Source organism: Leptodactylus fuscus, chromosome 1 (assembly GCF_031893055.1).
Source record: "Leptodactylus fuscus isolate aLepFus1 chromosome 1, aLepFus1.hap2, whole genome shotgun sequence".
Classification (NCBI taxonomy): Eukaryota; Metazoa; Chordata; class Amphibia; order Anura; family Leptodactylidae; genus Leptodactylus; species Leptodactylus fuscus.
Window position 1 is genome coordinate 183,392,346 of NC_134265.1, and position 16,441 is coordinate 183,408,786.

Here is a 16,441-nt window from a genome sequence, read left to right on the forward strand (position 1 = left end):
TCAGGCCTCCATCCACACCTTCACTAAGTTTCAACAGATCGATACTGTGGCTTCTGCAGAAGCCAGTTTGGGCCATAAGATTCTGCAAGTGCCTGTGTGCTAGGTTGTTTGCTTGGCCGTGTAATTCCCTCTGGGGCTGTTTTAGGACATCCTAGGGTGCAATGTCTCCTAGTGAAATAAGCGAGAAGTGGATTTTTTTTTTTTTTTTTTTTATCCGTAAAATCCTTTTCTCATATTCCCTGGGGGGGACACAAACCCCACCCTTGTTTTCACTCTTGTTCCTGCCCAAGCGGTTTTTGTTCTTTTCAGTTTCAGGACTTTCTTTTTTTTTTGCGCTTCCTGCTGCCGAAGTAACTGACTAGTACACACTGAGAAGGTAGCGTAGACAGCATTTACATATAACCATATATTATTTCATTGGACTACTTGTTCCCAAGTACCCAATGTATAAATCAAATATGTAATGATGAAAAGAGAAATAAAAACATATTACCAAGAATTTGATAATAAAGATGATAATTTATAATAAAACACAATCAATTGACCAATTCCAAGTAGAAGCAGATTTAGAATTTGTGCTGCTGTAGTATACAGGACCTCAGATAAACCTGCAGCCGTTATAAACCCATGTACAACTATCAATGTGAACTAGAACTATAAAATGCCGAGATATACTGGAGAACAGACTTCATGGAAATATTTATTTTAGGCGTGGAATGATGCATGCTACAGCATAAATGTAATCTTGAATTCTCAAAATCCACGAAACATGATTGGATGAGTTGCACAGGTTTTCATTTTATAGATATTAATTTAAATTCTCCAACTTCTTCTTGAGCAACAATCCTTTATCTCTTAGGTCTGGTCTGCTGTCCAGTTCCATTGTTGATAAAGATGTAATGAGTAGGCTTCTATTGTCTAAAGTAAGGCTTTCCCATTGTTCTGAGTCTGGAATAATAATAATACAATTAAAAAGAAGAAATAATTCACGTACAAAAATACAATTAAGGTGATAAAAGGCCACGTAAAATACTAAATATACATGCTCGCAAAAAACAAATTCATTATATATAGAGAGAGAGAGAGAGAAAAAAAAAAATTATATCTGCATTTTTCAAGCACATGGGAACGTAATCCCTGAGCGCAGATATGAGCCCAGCCTTTGTAAATCATCCTCCAGTTATTCACTTCACCTACGTACCTTCAAGTTTCTTTAAAAGTGTTTCTATTACAGTGATGGCTTCTGTTCTTACAGATGCATAACTCTTATTTTCTGCAAAACAAATGCTTTTCTTAATATACTGCACCTAATGATGGCAAAAACATTTTATTACTGTAGAAAAGATAGTTGTAGTACCCAGAGAATGTGCAAGTGCTGGACAGGCTTCTAGCAGGATTTCTTTAAGGGCTGTAATGTCTGAATGTTCCTTTTCTAAGATTAGTAAGCTGAAAAACAAAAACAAAAATTTTATGACAAGACAAGAATGATCAATGTGCAATAAATGTAACTACGGTATTTGTCATCACTTGTGATCTAGCCTGACCGGAGAGAGAGAAATGGACACTTAGTAAATGAGTAATGTTTTCTAAGGAGGCTGGCTTCTTTTTTGGACACATTTTTTAAGGAAGGACACCAAACTTTAAAAAAAAAACCAAAAAAAAACAACCAACAACTGTATAATGGGACAAAACAAGAAATTAAAAAAAAAAAAACATACTGTGTGGAACCAGAAATACTGCAAATAATACATCTGGTTCAGGTTTTTTTTTAACCATTTTCACAACCACTGCTTGCTGTGTGGTCTTAATGGTCATTTGACCCTCTACAACACTTCAGGCCCCAGAAGTGTGAAGGCGTGAAGAAACAGGGGCACGCCCACACAAAACGAGGAGTAGAAGCAGGCGCGTATTGTTTCTTCTGTTTTGTATTTTTTCCTTTATTTTACCCCATTCTATTGCGTTTTTAATTGAGACAGGGCAACCCCTTTAAACTTATACATTACTGTACTAGAGAAAATTGTAGCAAGTTCTTTAAAAGGGGGTTTTCAGCTTTCAGGCACCAAAAGCAGCTGCAGTGGAAATCTGCAGCCTATTCATATTTAAAGGGGTTGTCCCGTCACAAGGATCCTATCTATACTGCTTGTAAATGTGAATGTAAGACTTTTCCTAAATACATTGCTTCAGCAAAACTGCTTTGTTTGGCCACTATCTCACTTTATTCATCATTTTGTGGCCACAGCCCTGACCTGAGTCAAGTGATGTGTCTGCTGCTCTCAGGGGGAGGGAGGAGGGGCTAAGTGCACGGGAGCGAGCCTGGGGGGGGGTAGTTTACCCTTTGGGGGACAGGTGAAGCCAGCAACATCGCTATGTGCCTGCCCTGCATGAAGACAGCAGCGGCAGAAGCGATGCTGCTATTCCCGGGGGGGGGGGGGGTGCGGCGGAGCGGAATAACAGCATCGCTTCTGCCGCTGCTGGCTTCATGCAGGGCAGGCACATAGCGATGTTGCTGGCTTCACCTGTGCCGGCGTCTAACTCCCCGGCATCCGCTGTAATAGGCGGATGCTGGGGACGGTTAGACGCCGGCACAGGCACATCGTTATGCTTCTGCCCTGCATGAAGCCAGCAGCGGCAGAAGCGATGCTGTTCCACTCCGGGGTCACATATGCAAAGCCAAGCGGCGAGATGCCGCCGACCCTGCGTGCAAGCTCATACACCAGTCTAGCCTTCACAATGCTAATACAGACCCGCAGGTTGTCGGGTCTGTATTAGCATTGTGAAGGGTAGACTGGTGTATGAGCGTGCACGCAGGGCCGGCGGCATCTCGCCGCTTGGCTTTGCATATGTGACCCCGCCCACCAATGACGAGACAAAGCCGGAAGACAAAAGATTTTAGAGGAACGAAGACGGGTAAGTATGCGACGTGGGACAACCCCTTTAAGTAATAGGAGCTCTATTCACTGTATAGTGGTGGTGCCAGGAATTGCAGCTCTGGTCATATTATTTGAATAGGACTGCATCTGCTCTTTGTCCACTGCGTGGTGCCAGAACAGCTAATCTGTTAAAGGTCTAGGTGTCAAACACCCACAGATCACATACTGAGGACATATCCTATAGATAGGCCATCAGTACAAAATATGAATTAGGGACTTGACAACCGCTTGAACAGCTGGAACCACTGGAATGATGCATTGTATATGGGAAACTGCCATGACTGGATAGTACTCTGTAAACAAACCGATTGAAAACCGATTGAGGAAAACTGATGCAGCAACAATCACTTGCTAAGAGAGTAACATTTAGCTTTACAGTGACCAGACTTACCCCTGAAAATATGTGTTCATGGACTGAAGGACAGCATGCTGAACTTTCCACGTGCTTAGCTTCAACCTCTCACACATTAACTTGCAAACTTCAAAACGGTAGCAACCTATCACACCATAAAACATATGCAATAAGTGAAAATGTACTTGTTATCCCTTTTAGCAATATTGGGCATGTGTTTACAGATTTACAGAAGTACAGCAAAAAAGTGTAGAATTTTTTTTTTTTTAAATTGTACAAAAATTATTTTGACCTGGATAATAAAACTTCATTTATAAAACAGTCATAAACAAATTGTGGCTTTCTTTCCTCCCAACCAAGTTAGTACATTTATCACTGTATTATATGTCTACCCAAAATACAAATTAAAATACAACTGAAACCACAAAAATCAAGTCCTCATAGGGCTATATCAATGGCAAAATTAAAAAGTTATGGTTCTCAAAACACAGCGTCTTCAAGACCCAAAATAGGCAGCATGAATTAATAAGTGTTGCTCTGCTGATTCTGGCAGAGTTGGAATTTTTTCTCTAGCCCCCACTGTTCCCGAGCAATCAGTGCTGTTAGTTTTGGTGCCTGATATGCTATTTAGACTCTGTACTGTTAGCAGGAACAGGTCAGGGGTGTGATTCTGAGCTCTGACACTGGCTGCCTCTGAATCACAGCCCACGCCTGACACTGCCCTTCTGAACTTACACAGCTTAAATAGCACATTGGGCACTAAAGCTAACTGCGCTTGTTGCTCAGAAACTGTGAGGGATAGAGAAAAAAATTCCAACTGCACTGGAATGAGTGGAATGGTGCCAATGGACAGATTCTAAGAACTTGAATTTGTGGAGGTGGTGAAAGGTCCTTTTAATGCTGTGCCATACTATTATCTCACGTAGAGCGTATAGTTAATGCTCGGAACCATAATAGTATGGGGCAGAGCTGTAACAGACACAGGAATTGTAACATACCATAGCTTATGGGTTCCAGTTGTATAATACAGCCATGAGCTGGGACTAACTGCAGAAGTTAGAAAATACTCTGACTCCAGCAGAATAACCCAGGGACGGACGCTGACAGCAAAGTGCCCCTGTGCAAAAAGTTTGTCCCCCCCCCCCCCTTCCTTCAACAATCAAGTCCCTCAAATTTATAGTACATTAAATATCATTGGACGCATACTTGCCGCTGACACGTTAGAGACTTTATGCATACACAGCACTCGCACACAAGACACATCCCACAAACAGGTTGCTCACAAATTTGACATATGACGCACAAACAGTTGTTAATGGTGCACAATGTTGGGGCAATTTAATATAGGAAATGAATGACAGAAAACTGATGTACAAAGGGGCCACACGGTGGCTCAGTGGTTAGCACTGCAGCCTTGCAGCGCTGGAGTCCTTGGATCGAATCTCGCCAAGGGCAAACAAAACCTCATCTGCACGGAGTTTGTATGTATTCCCCGTGTTTGCATGGATTTCCATCCCATACTCCAAAAAAAAGACATACTGATAGGGAAAAAATGTACATTGTGAGCCCTATGTGGCTGATGTACAAGTGGGGCATTTTCGGCTCATGAGACTGACTTGCAACAAAGTTGCCTTTTTTTTTAATCCCTTTTCACCACTTTTTATGCAAGTGGGTAAAGCAGGGTGGGGATCAAAGTGGACAGGGATGTCTTGGTCCATCAAATTTCCTATAACTCACGTCAGAAAACAGAGATAGCTGAAATCTACACCAGTACTTGATTTCTAAAGATTTCAATTCTGGTACACGGGACCTCTCAAAATGCAGCAGAATTATTAAGACTGACATATAAAATCTTAATAAATTCCCCTTGTGTGTCTAAGATATGTAGATGTATGCATCACAAGAATCCCTCACGTGCCTTCCATATTAGATGCATAAAGCAGGTCACTCATTTTGTATGTAGTACCTGCATACATCAGCCATAACCCACATATCACATACATACAGCACACATTACTCATATAATACATGCATACAGCAGTTCACCCATATCCTACATACATACATACAGTATGCTACACTAGACACTTTCATTGGTAACACTATCACTGAGATGGATAATATAAAAAACAATCCCAAGCCTTAATGCCTTAAAATGTTAAGGTATAACTTGATTTAAAAATAATAACTAATGCAGCAGACATTTTGGCCTTGATAAGTATTACTTACGCTGTGTGTCAGGATTTCTGGGCCAAGCTTTGCCTAGAGTTGAGAAGGCACACAACAAAGATTCTGTGTGCAGTTCTTTTGCTTTTTCATCTTCTTCATCCTCCTCTTCCTTTGGTGATCGAGCCCCCACAGTTTCCTTAGAAGCCTGAGTAAACAACCATGAATACAACAAAATATATCAAAGGATGATTGCTTGGGGTTCCACTGCTAAGACCCTCAAAAGATCACAAGAATGGTTGCCCATAAGCCTCCCTGAGTACCCCATGTGAAGAGGAGCACGAGAGAAGAGGTGGGGGCGGAGAATGAGACAGAAGTGGCGCTGGAGAGTGTACAAGCAGCACTGGAGACGCCCCCGGTGCTGTTTGAGTGATGGGGAATGCCCCTGTGCTGCGAGAAAACTAATTTACATAAGGAATAAAGAAGATATTTCTAAAGGAACGGCGGCGCAGATCAGAATAATAAAGGTAGAGAAGAATAGCCTTTCTTAAGGCAATTCCTACATGTATTTATTTTATAAAGGGTATTTAATTGATAGAATCCCTTTAAGATGCTCTGTACACTATTTGGAGGGTATTCTGTATACTAACACCCACAACAGGGATTTGGGAGGCAACTCTGCATCTACTGCTTGTAAGTGACCAGTGACAGATTCCTTTTAACAAATGCTTTAGTCTCACTTTGGTCATTTTCCAGGTTGAATACACTTGAAGGGAGTCTATGAGCAGGAAAATCATTATGAAATTCAAGACACTACCTACCAAGACACTCTAGAAAGATGCCTTTCTTATTCTGCATTGTAGCTCCATTTTCATGAATATCAGCATTATTGTATTGTTGACAAGGGCTGTAGGGGTGTTTGTTCTCTTGCTAGGGCTTTGCACTCCAGATAACTGCCCCTAACTGCAGACAAATTGTGACAAAGTGGTAGATATTACCCAAGCAATAGGTAGGAGCTGGGCGGCACTTAGGGGCGAATATCTAGAGTAGAGACTGACGTCCTGGTTGGAGGAGACATGCCCCTAAAGCCATTTTCAACTAATAAGCATAAGAATAAAATAATTTTCATGAAAATGGAGCTACAATGCAGAATAAAAAGGCATCTCTGGAACACATAGAAGGAGCTCTACAAGGTACTGGCATTTGTTTGATACTGAATTTCCTGCTGACAGACTCCCTTTAAGTGATTTGACATCCCACACTAACATGTCACGTGTGCTGGGACGCTGATTTCCAAAACAACAGTGCAAAGAAGACCCCACAACAATGCTCACAAATTTCCATTCTGGATCTCTCCAATTAATCCAAGTTAATCATATTCCTCTGATTTTTGTCTATAGCATATCCCACCATAGCGACTATATTATAAGCAAACAGTGACAACTTTAGTGACATAACTAAGGGAATGTTTTGTTACAAATATTCCTAGATAAATTTGTGCACGCTACCAAATTCTAATGATCTAGATTGTACCTTCTTTATGAATGGCAATAGGATATCAGCCAGTTCCTGGAAACGATCCTCCTTGGTGGATTCCAGCACATCTGCAGCACACTTCAGTGCTATAATCTTGTACTTGATATTTTCTTTCCTACATTCTTTAAATACTGCCTGAATGATCTCCTCTATGCTAGGTTGTCCAGGAGTTGATTCCTTCAGCTGTTCACTGCAAGGAGCAAAAAAAAAAAAAAAAAAAAAAAAAAAAAATCTAAATTTTTAGATGTAGAATAAATGACCTGAATGCCAGAGCAGCAATGCCAGATACAGAACCACTGCAAAAACAGCTCAGCAGTAATAAATATGCCATACATGCCTGTAGAAAGACAACCCTTAAAGGGGTTATCCCATCTCAAGTATCTCATCTATACTAGTAGATTATGTAAATTGAAGACATTTCCTAAATATATTGCTTTAGAAATGCTGCTTTGTTTTACTGCTATGTGAACTTATTCCTCCCATTGTTTACACAGCGTTGCTATAACCGCAGACCTGTGAGATAGGACAAGTGACGTCACTCAGTCAGGACAATCAGTTCAGCTAATTGCAGTTTGCTGATAAAGCCAGTCATATCTCTATATAAACACACAGATAACACTGAGTCCCTTTTCTACAAGCATGTGCATAATATCGGATCTGCATAAGTATTGTGATACCTCAGTGTCCCGTTCAGCAAGAGGGTGGGGGGGAAGGGGTGAGAAATACAGGAAGTGAGAAGAAGAGACAACAGGCAGATTGCTGAAATAGTGAGATGGGAAAATTTTAATTCAGTAGTTTTCCCATAACTTCTCCAGGGTTGGCTACAATTATTGGTTTTAGCAGATTACGCCAGCTCTCAGCAGCCAGACTACAAATAGGACAGTTAGTTCCCATTGTCTTATAAAAAAAAAAATAATATCTTGATATCATATCAATTCTACAGTATTGTACTGTAATCACAACCATTAGCATGGCAACTTCTGAGCACAGAATGAGCAGTATTTATGATAAATGGTAACAAGCACTGCTCAATGGCCTGCTGAGTGTACAGTATTGCGTACATTGTGTAAATAGGATACAGGTCACAGTGGAGGACAGAAGAGATATATTACCATATAAAACACATTTTCATTCTGTGTATGAAAATGCCTCACTTTCAGTTTTATTAAGTTTGACCAAAATACTAAGCTGGTATTATATACAGTAAGCATTATTACTGGCATTTTGTAGGTGACTAGCAAATTGAGCCCCAAGTGTCAATATTTTCCAGCACTGCCTTGACCCTCTTGTGCATGGAGTTCACTAGAGCATCACAGGTTGCCACTAGTCTATGGGGTCTGTGTGCTTTCACTGCACACCGCTTGCAGTTGCGTTCGGTATTCCAATTGGGGGTCTCCATGCGGACTCCCCAAACGGAATACCGAACGCAGATGTGAACGAAGGGTAAGAGAGATGTGAGAGAGATAACACCAAATTTCAGACATCTGCTCCCTATTCACAACTGAGACCTTGTAACAATAACTAGTCACATGATACCGGGTAGGGAAAATTACTAATTGGGCAGAATTTATCCACTGACACTTAGGGATGTACTCACTTTTGCTGCCAGGGGTTTAGACATTAATGGCTGTGTGTTAAGTGATTTTGATGGCACACCAAATTTACACTGTTATACAAGCTGTACATTGACTATTTTAGACTGTATCAAAGTTTCATATCTTCAGTGTTGTCCCATGAAAATATATAATAAAATAATTACAAAAATGTGAGTGGTGTGAGATACTGCATATGTATGGTATTATTTGTAGAAAAAAAAAGATTTTAGTAGTTTGAAACAAATAACACTTACCTGCAACTAGAAACCACTGTCCCAATAGCTTTCAGGAGTTCTTCCTGCAAGATATTACAAATATATATATATATATATATATATATATATATATATATATATATATAGATTAGAAGAGTTTGTGCAGCAGAAATGTGGATACACTTAGGGAACCAGTCATGTTATACATGCAGAGACAGAGCAAGACGAGGAGATCAGATTGATATATTGTTTTGTAGAAAAAAAAACAAACAAGCAAAAAAAAACAAAAAGTCTGCAGCATTACATCCTACTCTGAGTTATGTTACACAGTCGACACGCCCGGGACAAGCAGCCAGAGTCAGAAGATATCCTTACTCTGGCAAATTAACCCCCTGAATGCCGTGATCAATAGCGATCACAGCATACAGGGATTCCAGGGGGCATGACTGCACCCAGTCATCCCTTAGCCCCCCTGCAATGAGATCGCAGGTTCTGAAATGTTGCCACTGTAACCAGGAGGCCAGGCTACGGCCTCCTGACTGCCTATGCATAGTTCCCATAGGTACTACTGCGCAATGTTCTGCAGTAATATGTATTGTAGTACATTGTACTGGGGATCTAAGCTTCAAGTCCCCTTGTGGGACATGTAAAAAGTAAACCAAAAAAACACACAGAGAAAAAATAAATAAATAAACATAATAAGAAGGCCGTACACTCAATGCCTGCTGTCAAGGATACAGTAAAAAAGTTATAGGTGTAAGAATATGGTGAAATGAAGAAAATCGTTTATTTTCCCAAAATTAGGTTTTATTTGTAAAAGCAGTAAAATTGTAAATAAAACCCCAATTTAAACATCGCCATTATCATAATGAACTGCTGGACAAAGCTGCCATGTCACTTTGAATGCAGAGTGAACGCTGTAAAAACAAAATGCAAAAAATGATGATAGAATTGTGTGTTATGTCACACGGACTGCCAAAAAATGTAAGTAAAAGCTAATCGAATCATTTTATGTACCCCAAAATGGTGGCAAATGAAAGTAAACTCGTCATACAAAGAATAAGCCCTCACATAGCTATGTCGACAGAAAAACAAAGTTATGTATTTTGGAAGATGCGGAGAGAAAATATAAAAAAAAGTCACCCAGCGACGTCTTTAAAAGGTTACATGAATGTTCGCAAGTAAGTGAGAACACCATTCTCCATTCAAACTCCATGTTTGATGACAGCGAAATAAGAATTATGCTGCACCTTAATCTGTACAGCCTTAAGGAAAGGAGGGACTTTTGGGAAGTGTTTTTCCTATTCAAAAAAACAAACAAAAAGATCCCCAAAACACAAGAATGAGGGGGCACAGCCTGAAATTAGTTGGGAAGAAGATCAGAAGCAATGTCAGAAAATATTTCACTAAAAGAGCAGTTGATGTTTGGAACAAACTTCCATCAGATGTGGTTTTTAAATTACAGTGAATATCAGCATGCCTGAGATAAACACATGTCCATCCTACAATAAAATGGAAATAATAAAAGGGAAGACTAGAGGGTTTGGGGGTGCTTATCAAATGTCAATTTTCTATGATTCTACTATTTTTTTTCTTCATTTTCATAAAGATTACAGCATAGCACATCTATATCATTGTGCTAGCAAGTCCTTAATCAAATATGGCTGCTACCTGTACTCACTTATAAAGTATAGAAAGTTCAGTCAATACCTTTCCAGTCCAGGTTCTTCCTGGTAAACCTTGCAGGAGAGTGCCAATAACCATTCCCAGGTGTGGGGGCACCAGTGACCCAGTCTGCTGCTTTGCAATTGAAGCCATGGCAGCAGCACCCTGTGCTTTCATCTTCCAGGACGGAGACTGTAGAGCTTTTTGTGAAATATCAATTAACTCCTTCATATACAATCGGATGCCACCACTGACACTTCCTGCGTACATTGCAAAAAGGATAATAAAGTCATTTGTTCATGGAGCATCAATCGAAAATATTCGAGTATGCAGTGTTCTCTCATATTATAGAAAGCATCAACTCAATGTCTAAACATTTTTTCAGGGTATAACAGCAAAAATCTATAGAATTATGAAATTTAGGAATCATTGTCCATCCAGTATTCTTCACTCTACACTTCTTCTTGACTAGTCAAAAAATTCTAACTAAAGTCGTATTAAAACAGATTTACTTTAAATGGATCGTTCTGCTTTTCATGTCTTTTTACAGCTCAGAAAATACAATTGGAAATGTTTTAGAAACTGCACAAAGTCATCTCAGCAATTGGTTAGTAAAAGAATCCCTTTGGCTCTAGGACTCCATATACACATGACATGAGGAATGCTTTTGAGAGCCCTCTGTTATGCATTCACATCTAAGGGGGCTTCTGATTCCGATGACACAGAACAGGATAGGACTTACTCTATACCCATCGGTGTCATCAGAACAGAATGACTCTGAAGCCCCCATAGACATGAATGCATCCAATGCACTTGGATGACACTCGGATGTCACTCTGAGTATCATCCGAGTGCATTGTGCTGCAAACTTGGCCCCACATCTGAAGCACACATTCATATGCATGGGCCCTATAATAGCGGAGGGCCTCCTTGGGTTAGTCTAGGTAGTGGATCCAGACTGCCCCAACTCCAACTTATGAAATGAAGATAACTGTGAAGCATGGAGCCACCCACTCCCTGCTTAACTATTTTTCCTATCTCTGCTTCATGAATAGTAGGAGCAATGTGATTACATCACGCCTGCAGCTCCATGAAGACTCTGCACCAGAGACAGCTGACAGAACAGCATAGTAGCGAGGAGAGGTGAGTATTAGTGTTTTTTTATGTTTGGTAGGAGAGGGCGCAACTGGAGGGGAAAATTATTCTGCGGGGAAAACTGGAGGAGCGCATTAATCTGTAGGGGCAGATGGAGGGGACATTATACTGTGGAGGCACTTGGAGGAGGATATATGCTGTGAGGTCAACTGAAGGGGACATTATAATGTGGGGACATACCATGTTAGGGTGACTTTAGGGATATTATACTTTGTGGGGGCACAAAGAGAATTGAATGGGTAGAGTCAAAGTGGAAGCGGATAAATTTGCTGAGGTGCACACAGCGTGCCATACATCCTGTCCCTTCTTCTGTACCTTGACACTTGGAAGGTATGTTAAACTTTTGGGATAACCTAGAAGGGACAACATTAAACTATTGAGGCAACATGAAAATGTACAATATAATGTCTGAGGGACCACGGGGGGAAAACAGGTTAAAGTGTGATGCATGCAGGCGCATTTGACTGTGCGATGGCCGACTAAGGGGCATTATATTATGTGGGGGGCATTATATTATGTGGGGGCATTATAATTTGTGCAGGTCAGGTATTTCTAAGTGATGGTGGGGTCCCACTTATGAAATCTTAGCACTGAGCCCACCAATGTTTTAAGATGGCCCTGCTTAAGTGCAGATTTTCATAGCTTAGAATACACTATTATGAACTGCCATTGGAACACAGACTTTTTTTTTAATAGGTCATCAAATTTGTAGTTTTCTACAAATCTCAGTAAATCTGAAAAATGGGGTGCCTCTAAAACTTGCTCATATGCACAGAATATTTTACATACCAGGCACATTTTCCTGCCACACTTCTCTCCAAAGGTTTGAGTCGTCTTTTTCTCCTTTTTCATCATCTGAAACCTCATGCATTGCAAGGAAGGCCAATGGCAAAACCATGCCTGAATGATTCTTCAGGACATCAGGACTGTAGCGGCTGATGGCATGAACTGTTAAAGTGCATCCTGCTCTGTAGGCAGGCTCTAAAAGATAACACAAAGGAGTCTGTCATACATGGCAACAATTTTCAGAGACCGCTTTACATGTAACTAGTTTGGCTTACTGCAAATGACATAATACATCAGCTGTAATAAGCTGCTTGCAGTTGCTAAACTTCTGTAGAAAGTCATAATCCAACCTTTGTTCTTCATGCTAATACTGTATTGCTGTGAACAGTTTTTGTCTATAGCAGGATGTTGGCATATTTGATATCCACAAACATGGCTACTCACAATAGACTGACCAATATTAATAAATAATTGATAAATATGTTGTAATTTGATAATAATACTCACCCTCCTTTTCCATGTACCAGCTGCTCAACTTCTGAAGAAGTTTCTCTGTACTGGTATCCCTGGCTGTCTGCAAATTAAATACATGTGAAACTTATGAGGTCAATTCACACAGACAATTCAACTCAAGAATACAATCCATGTATCGTAGTCCACACTACTTACCCGAACTAAGTGTCCCAAAGCAAAGGCATACGATTTCTGTATTACACTGTTACGATCACAGAGTCCATTTACTAAAGCACTCATAAGTTTGCCTGTTAAATAAAAAAAAATGTTTAGAAAAAGATCAGGCATTTTTCCCCCCATAAAATTATATTTACGGGCAGAAATGTAGTATTTCAGTCATTTTCATGGCACTGCAAAATTTCCTTGAAACTAAAATTAATATGATTAGTATACGGTTTACAAAAGTACTAAACCGTCTGTTTCTGTGTAACTTGTGTAATTTTTAACATCACTTTTTTCTATGTATGATTTCGTGATAAAACAGTACATAATTTTCTACGCTTTTCAACTGGAACCAATAGCGAAGCTTTGTGTTTAATTCTGAAATTCAAAATGGAAGACTCAGAAGGTGGACGTGGGTGGTGTAAAATATGTGGCATCAGGTGGCCATTCTATCCTGTGCCCGCACTGGTTCGAAATTGAAAGGTCTGATGTGACCTGGCCATAATAGCAAAGATCACTGGTACTCAACATGTGCTTGCTGAGGCAGAGTCCCTTCACTTCTGGCAAGGCCAGTGTAGGTACAAAATGGAACGGGGAACACAACACTGTAACGTAGGACCAAGGGAAAGTGAACATTTTCTTCAATAATCCCCTTTAGGTTTTCTAGTTTGACTTAAGACCCCTTTAAATCTCTTCTATTAAAAATATACATACATTAAAGTACTTTTACTGAGGTGACCACTTACCAGAATAAGGCATCAAATCCTGAGGACACTGTGTTGTTAAAGAAACAACAACACTTGCACACCCTCCCTGCAACATAAAAAGTACAAGAAACATTTTTTTAAATGCACCTTATATTGATTTAAACTGGAAATATACAGAAAAACAATAAGAATCATGATGGGTTGCTTGTATAATATCACACTGCAATGGTTGGCCAGAAACTAGATATTACTTGTATACCACTGGCAGATGCCGCTTATTTCAGTAGCATCTTCTGTACATGTTAGGGCTCGTTCACATCTGTGGCCCGGTCTCCGTACTTAGGTTTCCGTTTCCTGCCTAAAACACAGGCAGGAGACGGAAACCTGCAGGAGACTTTCTCACCCATTCATTTGAATGGGTGAGAAAGCTGTCCGGCCGTGCGCGGCAGTGAGCGTTTTGCGCTCTCCGCCGCGAAACCGGGTTTTATAATCCGGACACAGAGTCGGACATGCAGTACTCTGTGTCCGGATAAAAAAATCCGGTTTCGCGGCGGAGAGCCTAAAACGCTCACCACCGCGCACGGCCGGACCCGGTCTATGGTTTCCGTCTTCTGCCATGCAGAAGACGGAAACCATAGAACGGAGACCCCAAACGCAGGTGTGAACCCAGCGTTACGTGTATGACCACCACAGATTTAACAAAATTTAACTGGATTTGCCAAAGGTCTGCAGGTGAATAACTTATCTAAAAAGTCAGCTTAAAGGGGCTCTATCACTGGGAAAAGTCATTTTTAACTAATCACATCCTTGCATAGGCTTTAGAAATGCTACTTCACACCTAGCTATTGTATGTAAATTGCCTCAGTGGTTTTTGAATAAGGGCTCGTTCACATCTGCGCCGGCACTCCGTAGTTCAGGTTTCCGTTTCCTGCCCAAAACAGAGGCAGGAGACGGAAACCTGCAGGAGTCTCTCTCACCCATTCATTTGAATGGGTGAGAGAGATGTCCGGCTGTGAGCGGCGGTGAGCGTTTTGCGCTCTCCGCCGCGAAACCGGGTTTTTTTTAATCCGGACACAGAGTCGGACATGCACTACTCTGTGTCCGGATTAAAAAATCCGGTTTCGCGGCGGAGAGCATAAAACGCTCACCGCCGCATCCGGTCTGAGCTTTCCGACTTCTGGCATGCAGAAGACGGAAAGCTCAGAACGGACAGATGAACGCAGGTGTGAACCTAGCATAAGTCCATTTTTATGCTAATTAGGCTCCAGTGAGCAGAGAGGGGGCTCACTGAGACTTCCAGTGCTCGCTGGAGCCTAATTAGCATATGAAAAAACAGACTTATTCAAATACTCCTGACGCTAGGTTCACACCTGCGTTCTACTTTCCGTTCTGTGCTTTCCGTCTTCTGCATGCAAGAAGACGGAAAGCACAGAACGGGTCCGGCCGTGAGCGGCGGTGAGCGTTTTATGCTCTCCGCCGCGAAACCGGATTTTTAAATCCGGACACAGAGTACTGCATGTCCGACTCTGTGTCCGGATTAAAAAACCCGGTTTCGCGGCGGAGAGCATAAAACGCTCACCGCCGCACATCTCTCTCACCCATTCAAATGAATGGGTGAGAGAGACTCCTGCAGGTCTCGTATCCTGCTCTGTTTTATGCAGGAAACGGAAACCTGCAGAACGGAGAGGGCAACGCTGATGTGAACGAGCCCTGAGGCAATTTACATACCAAAGGTAGGTTGTGGAATAGCCTTTCTAAAGGCTATGCAAGGATGTGCTTAGCTAAAAATGACTTTGCACAATAATAGAGCCCCTTTAAGAGTAGCATATTATAACTACAGGCCCACAGTACTAGTAGCTACGACAGGACAAAAATGTATGCTCATAGCAGACTATAAACCACGGCACTCAGCAGCTAGTCCTCTGTTCATGTACACAGCAGGTCTTATAAGACAACACTGGTGTATTTTTGCTGCACTGCTAGCAGCACAATGGTACATCATTTACTTTTTAGACAATTACCAGTTAACTACAGAAAACGTAAAAAATACAAAGCAAATGACTGTGCTTAGCTGACAATGTCATACAGATCTCATTGCAAGAGAAAAAAAAAACAACAAAACAACCAAAACAACCCAAAACATATACTGCATGTGCCATCAAAAAACTCTTACCTTGGTGCCCAACCCCAGTCCACTCTTGATTATCTCACACAGTTTTGGAACTAGTTCAGCCAGGACACTGACATCCAAATGCTGAATACACTGTAAGAAGAAAGCAGTATTGAAAAAAAAATGAGGCCTCACTTTCCATAGTTTCTTTTGGTTTAGGCAGAAGTAGTGAACCACCATGATATTTTATACTGGACCTTCACAGCACAGAACTCTAAATAAGAGCAAGTATGTATGGACATTCTTATGTAAGAAATATAGATCCAATGAGCCCGTCTTATATTATATTGTTAAAGTAAAATTATAATGACATTTTGGAGACTACAAACGTCATAATAATTCTTTGACTACCACATGTAATACAATTTTGTTTTTGTGTAACCATTGGCAGTTTTAGGTCACATTATTACTCCTGATTTACCATAGTCATTATTGTAATACAATATTATGCCTAAAAAAACTAATATAAAAGCAATGAACAATAGATAA

At 40.7% G+C, this 16,441-nt stretch overlaps 1 protein-coding gene across 2 annotated transcripts in view; it reads right to left on the reverse strand.

The window, feature by feature from the left end:
* Window positions 1-687: 687 nt before the first annotated feature.
* The window catches only part of ECPAS (Ecm29 proteasome adaptor and scaffold), a 77,783-nt gene continuing 62,029 nt past the window's right edge, over window positions 688-16,441 (reverse strand). For both annotated transcript variants that reach the window (XM_075280356.1, XM_075280355.1), the window contains 13 exons: window positions 15,956-16,045; window positions 13,822-13,888; window positions 13,070-13,161; window positions 12,908-12,974; window positions 12,404-12,595; window positions 10,505-10,719; window positions 8,834-8,877; window positions 6,982-7,174; window positions 5,512-5,656; window positions 3,322-3,427; window positions 1,358-1,446; window positions 1,202-1,273; window positions 688-948 (listed from right to left, as the gene is read on the reverse strand). In XM_075280356.1, the coding sequence (XP_075136457.1) occupies window positions 809-948; window positions 1,202-1,273; window positions 1,358-1,446; window positions 3,322-3,427; window positions 5,512-5,656; window positions 6,982-7,174; window positions 8,834-8,877; window positions 10,505-10,719; window positions 12,404-12,595; window positions 12,908-12,974; window positions 13,070-13,161; window positions 13,822-13,888; window positions 15,956-16,045 (1,512 nt within the window). In that variant the 3' untranslated portion in view covers window positions 688-808. The remainder of the gene's footprint in view (window positions 949-1,201; window positions 1,274-1,357; window positions 1,447-3,321; window positions 3,428-5,511; window positions 5,657-6,981; window positions 7,175-8,833; window positions 8,878-10,504; window positions 10,720-12,403; window positions 12,596-12,907; window positions 12,975-13,069; window positions 13,162-13,821; window positions 13,889-15,955; window positions 16,046-16,441) is intronic.